The sequence below is a fragment of the Manis javanica genome, chromosome 1, assembly GCF_040802235.1.
Source record: "Manis javanica isolate MJ-LG chromosome 1, MJ_LKY, whole genome shotgun sequence".
In the NCBI taxonomy this organism is placed as follows: domain Eukaryota; kingdom Metazoa; phylum Chordata; class Mammalia; order Pholidota; family Manidae; genus Manis; species Manis javanica.
In genome coordinates, this window is record NC_133156.1 from 121,902,480 (window position 1) to 121,921,727 (window position 19,248).

General features: G+C 36.3%; 1 protein-coding gene across 3 annotated transcripts in view; it reads right to left on the minus strand.

Annotated features, from left to right (window-relative positions):
* The window catches only part of NIPBL (NIPBL cohesin loading factor), a 224,343-nt gene that overhangs the window by 114,237 nt on the left and 90,858 nt on the right, over positions 1–19,248 (minus strand). For all 3 annotated transcript variants that reach the window (XM_037002284.2, XM_037002267.2, XM_037002279.2), the window contains exon 2: positions 883–1,025. In XM_037002284.2, coding sequence (XP_036858179.2) covers positions 883–946 — 64 coding nt within the window. In that variant the 5' untranslated portion in view covers positions 947–1,025. The remainder of the gene's footprint in view (positions 1–882; positions 1,026–19,248) is intronic.

Sequence of the window (19,248 nt, forward strand, 5' to 3'; positions counted from 1 at the left end):
TGTTATCTATTTTATTCCCAACAAAACCAGATGGAAATTAACAGGAAATAGTATCACTGAACACAGATAAAAACATTTCTTGGAGTTATTTCTCATAGCTCCTTTATTATAAAGAATCAAATCTTAAATAATGCTGTACAAAGAAAAGTATGTCATCTCCTCACCTCCTACCTTTCCTTGCATACTTCTTCCTCCCTTTATTTATTCAGTAGGATGATATTGCGGGCAGTTTTTTGCACCATTACCCAGGGACTAAGAATTAGAGTTAAAGAGTTGCCTACTAAAAAAGAATGAGTCCTTGAAAAATTGTGTTCTGCTAAAGCAAATCTCAAGACAATGACAATGTTCTTTAAACTTAAGTGTCCAGAGTAAAATAGGCTGGTGACATATATGACAAACGCCAACAGATTATTAATAAATACGACATCCAAAATAAATACCACTAAGAAATTAGATTAAGTTGGCCTATTACACTTTCTTCTTCAAAGGGCAGTTTTTAAATTACCATTTTTATAAATGTTTTTTTAAAACCCATATGAGTTCCAATATGAAACCCATGCTTCTTCAGTTTTGATTTTTCTGAATGCTTTGTCTCATTTTTGGTCCTTACTTTTGTATTTATACCTTTATTATATAAGTTTTAAACAAATATATGCTACCATTTCCTAAAGGGTCCTAAGTAGGGAACAGAAATTAAGGTCTTATTATTAGATCACAACACTTTCAAATGTATGCTAATGAATTAAAGGAAATAATGATGCTTGTCACTCAAAATCTAAAATCTTAAAACCTTGTTATTTATGACACTAATTTTTGTTACAATATCTCTAAAAATCATTAACATAGAAGAGAATGTAAATTAGGTAAATTAATCAAACTTACGGTCTGTGAGACTAGCAATCCCCGCAAGAGTAGTGATGGGGACATGGGGCATATCCCCATTCATCCTGAAGTTCTGGAATGGTGTTGATTATAAAAGTACTTAGTTCAGGTGCCAGCTGTCATTACTTTCCATTTCCCAAACACTGTAACAAAAAACACTTATTTGTAAAAATATGTTAAACATATTACCATTAGGGAAATGCTTATAAAAATCAAAATTTTCTGCTTTTAAAATTTGTTCAGGTGGAGCCAACATGGCGGCATGAGTAGGACAGTGGGAATCTCCTCCCAAAAACATATATATTTTTGAAAATACAACAAATACAACTAATCCTAAAAGAGAGACCAGAAGACACAGGACAACAGCCTGACTACATCAACACATGCGAGAGCCCAGCGCCTGGTGAAAGGGGTAAGGTACAAGCCCTGGCCGGCGGGACCCCAGCACACCTCCTCCCAGCTCCTGGAGGGAGAGAGAGGGAGCCCAGAACTGCTAAACACCCAGCCCCAGCCACCCGCACCAGAGCGCAGACACAGTGCATGCGTGGAGGGCTGGAAACTAGGGAAATAGGGCAGCAAGACCTCTGAGCGGGTGCCGAAGCTGATGCCCCTGTGACAAAGAAAAGCCAGTGCTCTTTGAAAGTCTTAAAGGGAAAGGGATTTAACAGCTAGACAGAAACAACACAGGCCACAGCCCAGTGGCTGGAAATTACAGGGAAAACTGGGCACACTAACCCCCTGGGCAACAGCTCTGAGACCCCTCACGGAGGTAAACAGCCAAACAGCACCCCCCCCAGTCCATTACCCCTCCCGGCATTGCAAAAGCAGAGAAACAGCCTAAGGCAAAACATGCCCACAGAAAGGCAGAAAGGAAAATTCCTACACTTCCGCAGGGCAAGACACAAAGACCCAGCCTACACGCAATTACCCAACACAAGCCACTAGGGGTCACAGTTGTCCCAGTAAAGAAAGGCCAGTAGCAAGTGAAAAGTTTGGCCCTCCCAGCTGATAGTCAATAGCACCTGTCAACATGAAAAGGCAAAAAAATATGATCCAGACAGGACTAACCCAGACAGCTTCGGCATCTGCTACATCTTCCCCTGAGAAGGAACCTAGGGAGATAGATTTAGCCAGTCTTCCTGAAAAAGATTTCAAAACAAAAGTCATAACCATGCTGATGGACTTGCAGAGAAATATGCAAGAACTAAGGAAGGAGAATACAGAAATAAAACAAGCTCTGGAAGAACTTTAAAACAGAACGGACGAAATGCAAGAGACGATTAATGCTCTAGAAAACAGAGAACAGGAATGCAGAGAAGCTGATGCAGAGAGATAAAAGGATCTCCAGGAATGAAAGAATTCTAAGAGAGCTGAGTGACCAAACTAAAAGGAACAATATACGCATTATAGGAATACCAGAAGAAGAAGAGAGAGAAAAAGGGATAGAAAGTGTCTTTGAAGAAATAATTGCCGAAAACTTCCCCAAACTAGGGGAAGAAATAGCCTCTCAGACCACAGAGGTACACAGAACTCCCATGACAAGGGATCCAAGGAGGGCAACACCAAGACACATAATAATTAAAATGGCAAAGATCAAAGACAAGGACAAAGTATTAAAGGCAGTCAGAGAGAAAAAAAAGGTTACCTACAAAGGAAAACCCATCAGGCTATCATCAGACTTCTCAAAAGAAACCCTACAGGCCAGAAGAGAATGGCATGATATACTTAATGCAATGAAACAGAAGGGCCTCAAACCAAGACTACTGTATCCAGCACGAATATCATTTAAATATGAAGGAGGGATTAAACAATTCCCAGACAAGCAAAAGTTGAGAGAATTTGCCTCCCACAAACCACCTCTCCAGGGCATCTTACAGGGACTGCTCTAGATGGGAGCACTCCTAAAAAGAGCACAGAACAAAACACCCAACATATGAAGGAGGGAGGAGGAGGAATAAGAAGGGAGAGAAATAAAGAATCATCAGACCGCGTGTATAATAGCTCAACAAGTGAGTTAAGTTAGACAGTAAGGTAGTAAAGAAGAGAACCCTGAACCTTTGGTAACCACAAACTTAAAGCCTACAATGGCAATAAGTTCATACCTTACAATAATCACAATAAATGTAAATGGACTGAATGCAGCAATCAAAAGACACACAGTAATAGAATGGATAAAAAAGCAAGATCCATCCATATGCTGCTTACAAGAGACTCACCTCAAACCCAAAGACATGCACAGACTTAAAGTCAAGGGATGGAAAAAGATATTTCAGGCAAACAACAAAGAGAAGAAAGCAGGTGTTACAATTCTGGTATCAGACAAGACAGACTTCAAAATAAAGAAAGTAACAGATAAAGAAGGACACTACATAATGATAAAGGCCTCAGTCCAACAAGAGGATATAACCATTATAAATATATATGCACCCAATACAGGAGCACCAACATACCTGAAACAAATATTAACAGAACTAAAGGAGGAAATCGAATGCAATGCATTCATTCTAGGAGACTTCAACACACCACTCACTCCAAAGGACAGATCCACCAGACAGAAAATAAGTAAGGACACAGAGGCACTGAACAACACACTAGAACAGATGGACCTAATAGACATCTACAGAACTCTACATCCAAAAGCAACAGGATACACATTCTTCTCAAGTGCACATGGAACATTCTCCAGAATAGACCACATACTAGGCCACAAAAAGAGCCTCAGTAAATTCCAAAAGATTGAAATCCTACCAACCAACTTTTCAGACCACAAAGGCATAAAACTAGAAATAAACTGTACAAAGAAAGCAAAAAGGCTCACAAACACATGGAGGCTTAATAACACGCTTCTAAATAATCAATGGATCAACGACCGAATCAAAATGGAGATCCAGCAATATATGGAAACAAACGACAACAACAACACAAAGCCCCAACTACTGTGGGACACAGCAAAAGCAGTCTTAAGAGGAAAGTATATAGCAATCCAAGCATATTTAAAAAAGGAAGAACAATCCCAAATGAAAGGTCTAATGTCACAATTATCGAAATTGGAAAAAGAAGAACAAATGAGGCCTAAGGTCAGCAGAAGGAGGGACATAATAAAGATCAGAGAAGAAATAAATAAAATTGAGAAGAATAAAACAATAGCAAAAATCAATGAAACCAAGAGCTGGTTCTTCAAGAAAATAAACAAAATAGACAAGCCTCTAGCCAGACTTATTAAGAGGAAAAGAGAGTCAACACAAATCAACAGTATCAGAAGTGAGAAAGGAAAAATCACGACGGACCCCACAGAAATACAAAGAATTATTAGAGAATACTATGAAAACCTATATGCTAACAAGCTGGGAAACCTAGGAGAAATGGATAACTTCCTAGAAAAATACAACCTTCAAGACTGACCCAGAAAGAAACAGAAAATCTAAACAGACCAATTACCAGCAACGAAATTGAAGCGGTAATCAAAAAACTACCAAAGAACAAAACCCCCGGGCCAGATGGATTTACCTCAGAATTTTAACAGACATACAGGGAAGACATAATACCCATTCTCCTTAAAGTTTTCCAAAAAATAGAAGAGGAAGGGATCCTCCCAAACTCATTCTATGAAGCTAACATCACCCTAATACCAAAACCAGGCAAAGACCCCACCAAAAAAGAAAACTACAGACCAATATCCCTGATGAATGTAGATGCAAAAATTCTCAACAAAATATTAGCAAACCGAATTCAAAAATACATCAAAAGGATCGTACACCATGACCAAGTGGGATTCATCCCAGGGATGCGAGGATGGCACAACACTCGAAAGTCCATCAACATCATCCACCACATCAACAAAAAGAAAGACAAAAACCACATGATCATCTCCATAGATGCTGAAAAAGCATTTGACAAAATTCAACATCCATTCATGATAAAAACTCTCAGCAAAATGGGAATAGAGGGCAAGTACCTCAACATTATAAAGGCCATCTATGAAAAACCCACAGCCAACATTATATTGAACAGCGAGAAGCTGAAAGCTTTTCCTCTGAGATCAGGAACTAGACAGGGATGCCCATGCTCCCCACTGTTATTTAACTTAGTACTGGAGGTCCTAGCCACGGCAATCAGACAAAACAAAAAAATACAAGGAATCCAGATTGGTAAAGAAGAGGTTAAACTGTCACTATTTGCAGATGACATGATACTGTAAATAAGAAACCCTAAAAACTCCACCCCACAACTACTAGAACTGATATTGGAATACAGCAAAGTTGCAGGATACAAAATCAACACACAGAAATCTGTGGCTTTCCTATACACTAACAATGAACCAACAGAAAGAGAAATCAGGAAAACAACTCCATTCACAATTGCATCAAAAAAAATAAAATACCTAGGAATAAACCTAACCAAAGAAGTGAAAGACTTATACTCTGAAAACTACAAGTCACTCTTAAGAGAAATTAAAGGGGACACTAACAGATGGAAACGCATCCCATGCTCATGGCTAGGAAGAATTAATATCGTCAAAATGGCCATCCTGCCCAAAGCAATATACAGATTTGATGCAATCCCTATGAAACTACCAGCAACACTCTTCAATGAACTGGAACAAATAATTCAAAAATTCATATGGAACCACCAAAGACCCGGAATAGTCAAATCAATCTTGAGAAAGAAGAATAAAGTAGGGGGGATCTCACTCCCCAACTTCAAGCTCTATTATAAAGCCATAGTAATCAAGACAATTTGGTACTGGCACAAGAACAGAGCCACAGACCAATGCAACAGACTAGAGAATCCAGACATTAACCCAGACATATATGGTCAATTAATATTTGATAAGGGAGTCATGGACATACAATGGCAAAATGACAGTCTCTTCAACAGATGGTGCTGGCAAAACTGGACAGCTACATGTAGGATAATGAAACTGGACCATTGTCTAACCCCATATACAAAAGTAAAGTCAAAATGGATCAAAGACCTGAATGTAAGTCATGAAACCATAAAACTCTTGGAAAAAAACATAGGCAAAAACCTCTTAGACATAAACATGAGTGACCTCTTCTTGAACACATCTCCACGGGCAAGGAAAACAACAGCAAAAATGAGCAAGTGGGACTACATTAAGCTGAAAAGCTTCTGTGCAGTGAAAGACACCATCAATAGAACAAAAAGGAACCCTACAGTATGGGAGAATATATTTGAAAATGACAGATCCAATAAAGGCTTGACGTCCAGAATATATAAAGAGCTCACACGCCTCAACAAACAAAAATCAAATAATCCAATTAAAAAATGGGCAGAGGAACTGAACAGACAGTTCTCTAAGGAAGAAATTCAGATGGCCAACAGACACATGAAAAGGTGCTCCACATAGCTAGTCATCAGAGAAATGCAAATTAAAACCACAATGAGATATCATCTCACACCAGTAAGGATGGCTACCATCCAAAAGACAAACAACAACAAATGTTGGCGAGGCTGTAGAGAAAGGGGAACCCTCCTACACTGCTGGTGGGAATGTAAATTAGTTCAACCATTGTGGAAAGCAGTATGGAGGTACATCAAAATGCTCAAAGTAGACTTACCATGTGACCCAGGAATTGCACTCCTAGGAATTTACCCTAAGAATGCAGCAATTAAGTATGAGAAAGACCAATGCACCCCTATGTTTATCGCAGCACTATTTACAATAGCCAAGAATTGGAAGCAACCTAAATGTCCATCAATAGATGAATGGATAAAGAAGATGTGGTACATATACACAATGGAATACTACTCAGCCATAAGAAAAGGGCAAATCCTACCATTTACAGCAACATGGATGGAGCTGGAGGGTATTATGCTCAGTGAAACAAGCCAAGCGGAGAAAGAGAAATACCAAATGATTTCACTCATCTGTGGAGTATAAGAAGAAAGGAAAAACTGAAGGAACAAAATGGCAGCAGAATCACAGAACTCACGAATGGACTAACAGGTACCAAAGGGAAAGGGACTGGGGAGGATGGGTGGGTAGGGAGGGATAAGGGAGTGGGAGAAAAAGGGGGGTATTAAGATTAGCATGCATGGGGGGGTGGGAGAAAGGGGAGGGCTGTACAACACAGAGAAGACAAGTAGTGATTCTACAACATTTTGCTACGCAGATGGACAGTGACTGTAAAGGGGTATATAGGGGGGACCTGGTATAGGGGAGAGCCTAGTAAACAAAATATTCGTCATGTAAGTGTAGATTAATGATAAAAGAAAAAAAAGCAGTTCCTGTGTGGTGACCTCCAATGAGTTCTACACAATGATATAAAGGGCATATAAAAGTGTAGGCATAGGGTCTGTTTGTGTTTATACAGAGGATCAAAGCCTAATTTGGCTACCCTGAAAATGAACTAAGATACGATATGAAAAATAACTTCCAACATCAGCACTCCTGGGAAGACTCATGCCAGAAGACGACCATCAAAAAACCCCAACAAAGATCCATGCACTGCTACAGGTGTAGATGCACTCATCCCACCATTTCCTGGACTTGCCATGGGAATGATGTAGGAGATATCTAAGCTGGCCTGTGCATACAGCAAAACAACAAATTTGACTGTATCTAAATTGTTGGAACTCAACCAAGAATTAGGAGAAGTGCAAATTGTAGCGCTCCAAAATCTTACAACTACAGATTATTTACTGTTAAAAGAACATATGGGATGTGAACAGTCCCCAGGAATGGGTTGTTTTAATTTGTCTGATTTCTCTCAGACTGTTCAAGTTCAGTTGGACAATATTCACCATATTATAGATAAGTTTTCACAAATGCCTAAGGTGCCTAACTGGTTTTCTTGGTTTCACTGGAGATGGCTGGTAATTACAGGTATGCTTTGGTTACGTAAGTGTACTCCTATTATGTTAATGTGTGTGCGCAATTTAATTAGTAGTTTAAAACCCATACATGCTGAAGTTACTCTACAAGAAGGTATGTCAAAGAAATAATCAATCTTCCCAGGTTTTCTTCCACCTGCTACTTCTATAGCTTTTCTTCTTCCTTCCTAATTATAACCCTTAAGTAGAATTCGTGCCTCATATCGAATTTACCGAGTATCATAGTTCTTCCAAGTGGTAAAGACACCTCAAGACAAATAATGGGCATAGAAGCCACAGGGCATAAAATATGCAAAGAAATAAAAAGCTAACCTTTTCAAACAATAAGGCTTCTCTCTCACTTACCAACTTAACATTTCCCAGTATGGCCCTGGAAGATGACTGGTTAGCCAGAGACGGGTAAGATTCCTCAAGGGAGGAACAACCTAAGACAGGCACAGTCGCAGGGGGGCCATCAGTTGAGAAAATGGGGATCAACAGAGGTGAGGCTTAGAACCTCCCCCCCCTGTTCTGAGAGAAATCGTCTGCATACGTGGATGTTTTATTGCCCTTGTCTAGCTTGGTTAACACACAGTCTACAGGCACACACCTGATCATCTACATTTGCTCTCTTACAACAGTAAACTATGTTTTCTACCTTTATCTTGTATCTACCTACCACTTCCGCATTTTATTAAAAATAATAATAATAAAGAGAGAAATGTGGTATTCACATATAAATCAAGTATAAAAATCAAATGAATATTCATATTTGAACTGTTTATAGTTCATAATGCATGATCAAAACCAAAAGCCTCTGTGATGACTGCCCTTGTAATGTTCACCATGTAACTTATTCACTATGTAAGAATTTGTTCTCCATGTAAGAACTTATTCGTTATGCTTCAGAAGATTGGAGACTGACGAAAATTAGGCTTGGGGTGGATTAATGATTGTGCATTGAGCATTGAGTCCCCTATACAGAATTTTATTGTGGTTAACAACCATTTGATCAATAAATATGAGAGATGCCCTCACAAAAAAAAAAAAAAGTACACACTTCCAATTGTTAAATAAATAAGTAACCGGTATGTAATGTATAGATAGCATAAGGAATATAGTCAAAATATTGTAACAACTTGGTATGGTGATAGCTGGTACCTAGAATTATCATGTATATAAATGTTAAATCACTGTTGTACACCTGAAACTAATGTAATACTGTGTGTCAACTACCCTTCAATAAAAAATAAAAAACATTTGTTCAACCTAAATAATAGTCACCATTCACATACTATTTAGTGTATGTTAGGCACTGCAAAGTGCTGCGTATATATTAACTCACCTGACCCTCACAACAACCAAGTAAGGTAGGTACTATTACTTTCTGTATTTCAGTGATGAAGAAATTAATTTATAGTGAGGTTAAGTAACTTGAGGAGCAAAGATTAGTAGCTGAGAAATGTGGCTCAAGAGTCTGTGTATCCAGTAGGCTGTATTACTAAACAGGGAGACTTAATTACAAAAAGCACTGTTATTCTTTTCCATATAATAAACACATTTAATCTGAGCTTCAACTTGCCTCTTTCGCTATGTCTCTCACCACTCTCCAACACAAACCATGCTCTCTAACTAAGTTGATCAGATTATCTTGAATACACCTTATGTTTTCTAATTTGTATTTTTTCCTATGTATCTCCGTAGCTGGGTAGTCCCATCTGTACTTTAGTCCAAATCCTAAAATTCTTCAGGATCTAAGGCAAGTTTCCACTATTTTATTCAGCTCTGATGATTTTGGTCAAGAGCCATCCTTCCTTAATCTACCTTTAACTTGTAATATTTATTGCCGAACATTTTTTTTAACTTTATGGTTATTCACATTTTTAAATTAAGGTATCATTGATATACAATCTTATGAAGGTTTCACATGAGCAACATTGTGGTTTCAACATTCACCCATATTATCAAGTCACCTCCAGCCCCGCACCCCCCCACCACTGCGATCACTATCCATCAGCATAGTAAGATGCTATACTTACTTGTCTTCCCTGTTCAGTACTGCCTTCCCCGTGACCAACCTATTTTATGTGTGCTAATTATAATGCCCATTAATCCCCTTTTCTCTCCCTCCCCAACCTCTTTCCTTTGGTAACAGCTAGTCCCTTCTTGGAGTCTGTGAGTCTGCTGCTGTTTTGTTCCTTCAGTTATGCTTTGCTGTTATACTCCACAAATGAGGGAATCATTAGCCCAACATTCTTTTGTGAGTAATTATATATTGCTTTGTGACATTTTTGAAACTTGTTTCATTTTTGGATAATTATTTAATCCTCATTTATTTACCTTGTCTTCCCAACTGTCACTGCATGCTTCTTAATATCAATCAATCACAGTATCAATACACAATAACATAAAGGACAGAGAAAAGCATGTTTTGTTAACATTTCTATAAATGACTTAACTGACTTAAATATTAAGTTTTTATAATTCTGTGTGTGTGTGTGTGTGTATGTGTGTGTGTGTATGTGTGTGTATGTATGTATGGACATTCTGTAAAATTCCAGAACACCTTTTCTATTATTCTATTCAAAGTCCCCTAATTTTTCTCATCTTAATTTCAACATGTGACCTTTGGAACATTTCTTTCCTCTAACACTACTTGTGTAAGACTCCTTTTTAGTATATTATACATTTCAATCATGTGCACATTAATCAAAGATATGCCTTTATTAAATTTATAAACTAATCAGAATAAAAGTCTATTCCACACCAAGACAATGCTACAATAAAAAAACTCAATTGAAATTTTCAATTTAAACCTTTCTTATTTTGAGGTTTTATCTGCTAGTCAGTCACTTTTATGAGAACCTCTAAGCTTTTTGAGTTGTAAACCTCAAAACAGCAAAATGACAGAACCCTAATAATTCCTCTTATGTATCTTAATGCAACTTTCCAAGTTGTTTTTTTAAAGTAGAAGTATACAAGTAGTTAAAATTAAGAATTTTTCTTTTATATTATAAATTTTTATATGTAAATATGATTTTTATTATAAAAATATTGACAAAAATTATTTTAAAAATGTGTGTTTTAACAGTTATAAAGTAAGCATTCTTAGAACCACCATCTAGGTTAGCACTCTAGTTCCTTCTAGAACTAACAATGATCCTGTCCTTTCCTTTTTTTCTTCTTTACAATTTCATGACTTTATATGTACATTCTTTTCCAGTAGCAGGCCAAGGAAAAAATGCTGCTTTCCTTTGATGAATGACTGACATAAAGTATTGCTAGTAGAAGCCTACTGCAAGGAAGTGGCACAGGAAATAGCATAGGAAAGATATAATTACACTGGCTATCCATTCTACATTTGTCCTTTTGCTACACTGTGGTTGGTTTTTACTTTTTTTGAAGTTATTAACTTGATTCTTTAACAATCATTAAAGAAATCACTGCATATTTAGCAGCCACACCAACCACTTAAAAAAACAAACAAACAGAATTTAAGACCTGATAGATTTTTTTCTAAGTTTAGGCTAATAAGAAAGTTCCAATTTATGCTTAGTAATTGATGGGAAAAAAACACATTGCATCTATATTATGTCAGAACAAAAATACCTTTTTATACCTATACAACACCTGCTGTAAGACATAAATCACCATACTCAAGCAAATTAAGTAACAAGTAACCAGGTTTAATTATTTAATTCAGAGGACAGGAGCCCATAGAGTGACAAGGCTACCTATTGTGGGCTAACCAACTTTATTCTATTTTCTAAATCCCAGGTGAGTAACATATAAGTCAGACCCAACTGTAGGCTGGAAATTTTTAGCCTAAAAATGATTTATATAATTAGTTCTCACATATGAATTAGAAAATTAGTAAACATAACCACAAGACTGTGCTTTTCTTAGTAATATAACAAGGCATCTGAATACTCTGATGTCAACTCAAAACTCGGTGTAAGGAGGGAAGGGGAACAACAGTGCTTGTTTGGTTTAAAGTGCTTTAAAGTATGGATTGAGTATATGACTACTGACAAATATATTTACACCTCACTGCTAAACTATACTGTTTCGCTGAAATTCAAGATTCTGAAGAACAGCAGAAGCTGGTAGAAATGAACTTACAAAATTTTAGCTAACATCATAGATTTTGATGAATAATCTGTGGAAATATTGATAGCCCTATGCTGGAAGGTGGCCAAAGTCCATCAAGAAACAGCATTCCTAGAATTCTAAAATTGAATACACACACCACTAACTAATTAGACATGGCATTTCTGGCTTTGGCTTAGGCATGTTTGGTCTACCTGACTCTGTAAAAGTATACTTGCACGAATCTGCTAAAACTGAAGCTGAAAGTCAGCTTTGGGGAACAATATGTCCAGAATAAATGGTAACCAAATGGGATAGAGGATTATAATGAGGGCTTTCAACTATCACTCAAGGTAGAGCTTTACTTACTTTAAAATCTGTGAATGGTGACCTATCAGAAGAATATAAAATATATTTAGTGGGTTGAGATCAACACTGAGAGGGGATGGAGAGAACAGAAATACAAGGATACATTGCACATTGCTTTGTGAGTCTAGATAAAATATCTTTCTAATTGTGGGTCACCAAGGCAAAGTTGATTTGAAGAAGTGGAATAGTGAAGAAAGTAGCCCAACTTGTAAGTGCTGAGGAGAATGAAATAAAATAATCCATGTAAAATCATCTTACATACTACCAGGCACACAGTAAGTGAATGTGTTACTGCTAACTGGAAAACACACGTCTGGGGGAAGAGAGGAGAAATATAGGTAAATTAGGGTAAAGGGGTCTTCTCAATACAAATAATCCTGAGGTTTCAAAGATCTTTTATAAATTATTTGGAATTCTAGTATATATTTAACCACAGTATTACAAATATGTTAAGTATTTGTAGTCCTAGATATACCCACCTACAATTACTTAAATGGTAAGGTACCTAAAATAAATACTGGCAATAAAAAGTAGGAAAAAAATTAACTGTTGTAACAACAAGAACTAAATCAAACACAAAAAATGAGTAAGAAATCATTTATAAATAATTTCAGAATGGCTTGAGGTTTAATTAAAATAATGCTTAATCACTGGGATATGACATTTCATAGTATTTCAGCCTGTTATAATGAGTCTGAAGGGAACTTCTAAGCACTTGCCAAGATTTTTAAAGACCCTAGCACTGTGATCATTTAATTTCACTTCAAAATTTGATTTCCTCATGTAAACAAATGAAATGCAAATAAAACATTATTAGAAGTTATAATAAAAATATTCAAATTGGGATGGATTTGCAATAAAAGGCACTCTCATAATATGATGGTGGATAAACTTTCCTAGATGGCCACTTCGTACCCAAAGCCAAAAATTATGTATTATCTTGTCTCAATCAACAATTTCACATTTTAGGCACTGAAAAGCTGGTACATGATAACAAACATTTACTGAGCAACTACTATGGAATAATAAATGGTTGTAAACAGTTTAAATGTAATCTAATTTAATCCTTATATGACACTGAGGTAACTAACATTCCAGCTTTGCTTACTGAGGAAACTGATGTAAGGAAAGGATAAGTACCTGCCACTACCATTCACTAGTCATACAAAAGATACCAAAACTCAGATTTTGTATGACTTTTGTGTGGCACATGGACACTTTATGTAACAACTGAAATGTCTAACTTAAATATTATTAGTTTAAACACAATTGATACAATAAACATCCTCAACATTCATGGAAGATCACTTTGCACAAATTAAAAATTATGTGCAATCAATACAGATGTGAGCAAAGGAAACAGCACATATATAGCCAAGAACAGAGAACGGCCTGCCTGAGTTTGAATCAAAACTCCTTATTAAAACTTATGTAACTTTGGAAAAGTTACTGAATCTCTCTATTCAGTTGCCTCATCTCTGAAATATGAGGTAAGTAATTTTACTATTTCTAATTTTGTTACAAGGATGAAACAAGTTAATACATGTAAAGTACTTAGAACTGTGCTAGGCACATAGTAAGAGTTCTGTTATACACTTCTCTGAATCATGCTTTTGTAAAGTATGTTATCTCAGAAATCTGTTTGTATGCAGATGTCTTATTCTCTAATAATATTTTACAGCTCTACTGAAACATCACATTTAAATGTTATTCAGTAAACTGTAACATGTAACTATAAAGTAAGGCAAATATGGCTTTACAAAATCAGACACCTTACTTTATAATCATATATAGTACTTGATTTACATACCAAGTATTTTTTTCTTCTTAATCTGAACTATAGAACAGTAAACAAACTCACTTTGAAGAAAATCAGCCTTGGATAAAAGATTATAGTAAGTAAACATGCAGATACATTTTGTGTTAAGTTCCTAACTTCTCAAAATTGGCATGATGACATTTAATAAATCTTGTCATGCATGAACCCCCTATTTCCTCCATTTCTGAATGTATCAGCCACGACATAAATATATGCTAAATATAACATGTTTGGTAACTTTTCCCATAGCAACTACTCAGTCTGCCTTAAATTTTTTAAATTCAAGTATCACTGACCAACAATCTTATTAACGTTTCACATGACCAACATTGTGGTTATTATATTCACTCATATTATAGAGTCCATGCCTCCAACCCCATTGTAGTGTCTGTCCTTGTCTCTGATTACTTTCTTTGTTTTGAAATCTACAGAGTCACTACTTGTCTTCTCTGTGCTATACTGTCTTCCCCATAACCCCCATACAGTATGTGTGCTAATCATAATGCCCCTTAATCTCCTTATCCCTACCTCCCCACCCACCCTCCCCAAGCCCTTCCACTTGGTAACTGCTAGTCCCTTCTTGGATTCTTGTGAGTCTGCTACTGTTTTGCTCCTGCAGTTTTGCTTTGTTGTTAAACTCCACACATGAGTGAAATCATTTGGTACTTGTCTTTCTCTGCCTGGCTTATTTCACTGAGCATGATACCCTCCAGCTTCATCCATGTTGTTGCAAATGGCAGGATTTGTTTTCTTCTTATGGCTGCATAATACTCCACTGTGTTTATGTACCACATCTTCCTTATCCATTCATCTACTGATGGACACTTAGATTGCTTCCATAACTTGGCTATTGTAAATAGTGCTGTGATAAACATAGGGTGCATATGTCTTTTTGAATAAGGGATCTTGTCTTCTTTGGGTAAATTTCTAGGAGTGGAATTACTGGGTCAAATGGTGTTTCTATTTTTAGTTTTTTTGAGGAACCTCCATACTACTTTCCACAACGGTTGAACTAATTTACATTCCCACCAACAGTGTAGGATGGTTCCTCTTTCTCCACATCCTTGCCAGCATTTGTTGTTCCTTGTCTTTTCGATGCTGGCCATCCTAACTGGAGTGGGGTGATTATCTCACTGTGGTTTTAATTTGCATTTCCCAGATATTAGTGATGTGGAGCATCTTTTCATGTGCCTGTTGGCCATCTGAATTTCTTCTTTGGAGAAGTGTCAGTTCAGAACCTCCACCCATTTTTTAATACGGTTATTTGCTTTTTGAGTGTTGAAGTGTGTGAATTCTTTATATATTTTGGATGTTGATCCCTTATCGCATATGTCATTTATGAATATACTCACCCATACTGTAGGATGCCTTTTTGTCCTGCTGATGCTGTCCTTTGCTGTACAGAAGCTTTTTAGTTTGATGTAGTACCATTTGTTCATTTTTGCCTCTGTTTCCCTTGGCCCAAGAAGATAAGTTCACGAAAAAGTTGCTCATATTTATATTCAAGAGAGTTCTTCCTATGTTTTCTTCTACAAGTTTTATGGTTTCATGACTTACAGTCAGGTCTTTGATCCATTTCACGTTTACTTTAGTATATGGAGTTAGACAATAATCTAGTTTCATTCTTACATGTAGCTGTCCAGTTTTCCAAACACCAGTTGTTGAAGAGGCCACATTTCCACATTGTATGCCCATGGCTCCTTTATCATATATTAATTGGCCATATATGTGTGGGTTTATAACTGGGCTCTGAATTCTGATCCACTGATCTATGTATATGTTCCTGTGCCAGAACCAAATTGTTTTGATTACTGGGGCTTTGTAGTAGAGCTTGAAGTTGGGAATGTAATGCCCCAGCTTTATTCTTCCTTCTCAGGACTGCTTTGGCTATTTGGGGTCTTTTGTCGTTCCATATGAATTTTAGAACTATTTGTTCTAGTTCGCTGAAGAATGCTGTTTGAATTTTGATAGGGATTTTATTGAATCTGTAAATTGCTTTAGGTAGGATGGCCATTTTGATAATATTAATTCCTAGCCATGAGCATGGGATGTATTTCCATTTACTGGTGTCTTCTTTAATTTCTCTCATGAGTGTCTTGTGGTTTTTAGGGTATAGGTTTTTTACCTCCTTGGTTAGGTTTATTCCTAGGTATTTTATTCTTTTTGATGCAATTGTGAATGGAATTGGTTTCCTGATTTTTCTTTCTGCTAGTTCATCATTAGTATATAGGAATGCAACAGATTTCTGTGTATTAGTTTTGTACCCTGCAATTTTGCTGAATTCAGTTATTAGTTCTAATAGTTTTTGGGTAGGTTCTTTAGGGTTTTTTATGTACAATATCAGGTCATCTGGAAACAATGACTATTTAACTTCTTCCTTACCAAACTGGATGCCTTTTATTTGTGTTCTCTGATTGCCATGGCTAGGACCTCCAATGAAGAATAATAAAAGTGGGGTGTGTGTGCATCCTCTTGTTACTGATCTTAGAGGAAGAGTTTTCAGCTTTTCACTGCTAAGTATGATGTTGGCTGTGGATTTGTAATATATGGCCTTTATTATGTTGAGGTACTTGCCCTCTGTACCCATTTTGTTGAAAGTTTTTATCATGAATGGATGTTGAATTCTGTCAAATGCTTTTTCAGCACCTATGGAAATGATCATGTGGTTTTAGTCCTTCCTTTTGTTGATGTGGTGGATGATGTGGATGGATTTTTGAATATTGTACCATCCTTGCATCCCTAGAAAAAAACCCCACTTGATCATGATGGATGATCTTTTTGATGTATTTTTGAATTTGGTTTGCTAATATTTTTTGAGTATTTTTGCATCTATGTTCATCAGGGATATCGGTCTGTAGTTTTCTCTTTTTTTGTGGTGTCTTTACCTGGTTTTGATATTAGAGTGATGCTGGCCTCACAGAATGAGTTTGGAAGTATTCCCTCCTCTTCTATTTTTTTGAAAACTTTAAGGAGGATGGGTATTAGGTCTTCTCTAAATGTCTGATAAAATTAAGCAGTGAAGCTATCTGGTACAGGAGTTTTGTTCTTAGGTAGTTTTTTGATTACCAATTCAATTTCATTGCAGGTACTTGGACTGTTCAGATTGTCTGTTTCTTCCTGGGTCAGTCTTGGAAGGTTGTATTTTTCTAGAAAGTTGTCCATTTCTTCTAGGTTATCCAGTTTGTTAGCATATAGTTTTTCATAGTATTCTCTTAGAATTCTTTGTATTTTGGTGATGCCCATAGTGATTTTTCCTTTCTCATTTCTGATTCTGTTTATGTGTGTAGATTCTCTTTTTTTCTTAATAAGTCTGGCTAGGGGTTTATCTATTTTGTTTATTTTTTCAAAGAACAATGTCTTGATTTAATTACCTTTTTCTATTGTTTTATTTTTCTCAATTTTATTTCTGCTCTGATCTTTATTATGTTTCTCCTTCTACTGACAGCAGGTTTCACTTTGTTCTTCTTTTTCCAGTTTCATTAATTGTGAATTTAGACTGTTCATTTGGGACTGTTCTTCTTTGTTGAGGTAAGCCTGTATAGCAATATACTTCCCTCTTGGAATGGCCTTCACTGCCTACCACAGATTTTGGTGAGTTGAGTTGTTGTTTTCATTTGTCTCCATATATTGCTTGATCCTTGTTCTTATTTGGTCATTGATGCACTGATTATGTAGGAGCATGTTGTTAAGCCTCTATGTGTTTGTGTATTTTTTTGCTTTCTTTGTATAATTTATTTCTAGTTTCATACCTTTGTGGTCTGGGAAGCTGGTTAGTACAATTTCAATCCTTCTGAACTTACTGAGGCTCTATTTGTGGCCCAGTATGTGATCTATTCTGGAAAATGTTCCATGAGCACTTGAGAAGAATGTATATTCTGCTGCTTTTGTGTGGAGTGTTCCATAGATGTCTGTTAGATCCATCTGTTCTAATGCGTTGTTCAGTGCCACTGTCTCCTTACTTATCTTCTGTCTGGTTGTTCTGGCCTTTGGAGTAGTGGTGTGTTGAAGTCTCCTAAAAATGAATGCATTGTATTCTATTTCCCCCTTAATTATGTTAGTCTTTGTTTCACATATGTAGGTGTTCCTATATTGGGTGTGTAGATATTTATAACGGTTATATCCTCTTGTTAGACTGACCCTTTTATCATTATGCAATGTTCTTCTTTGTCTCTTGCTACTTTCTTTGTTTTGAAATTTATTTTGTCTGATACAAGTACTGCAACTCCTGCTTTATTCTCCCTATTATTTGCATGAAATATCCTTTCCCATCCCTTCACTTTTAGTCTGTATATGTGTTTGGGTTTGAAGTAAATCTCTTGTGGGCGGCATACAGATGGGTTTTGTTTTTTTATCCATTCTATAACTCTATGTCTTTTGATAAGTTCATTCAACCCATTTACATTTAGGGTAATTATTGATAGATATATACTTATTCCCATTGCAGGATTTAGGTTCGTGGTTACCAAAGGCAAGGGCTCAGTCCACCTTAATTTAATAATTGAAATTCCTTTATGTCCTTTGTATTGGTCTCTAGAAATATTAGCTTGACTTTTTTTTTGGTGTAATTAAAGCATTTTCCTTTTACCTGACAGTTAAAATTATTTTAAAATGTTATTATAGTAGCTTAGCTCAATAGTTCATCCAACTCCATATATAGGGACTCCTTAAATTATAAATGGAACCCAAAAGAACATACTGTATTTCTATAGTATTTAGCTCTTCATGATGATGCATCCAATAATAATTATTGCATGTCACTGTGTTAGATTTTATGCTGGGCAATCAAAATGCTATGGTTAGCAAGATGGAAACAATCTCTATCCTTCAAATTTTGAGTATAACTACAAGAATGTTGTAAAGGGCGTTCATCTTATGTGGGCGGCGGGAAAGGAAAGGTGGGCAGAGAAGAATCACTGATTTAAGACCTGAATCAATTTTTCTATGACCATTCATTATTTTGATCCTTCCACAATCTGCATCAAAAGATATACAAGATTTACTGCTAACTGAAAATAATATCTTTGTGTTAAGAGTTCAAAACCATTTTTGTTTAAAATAAGTTTTTATACAAATGACAGTCTAGGTGTGAAAAAAAAGTTCTTTTAAGATGTATTTTGAAACCATTAGGGGGTGGGATATATTACAGGATTTGGGGAATTCCCATTTTTTAGTCAGATCTGTAATGTTTGGGCATTTTTTAAATCATTAGAATATTACTTTCTTAGAAAAACACTGATATAAACTATGTATAA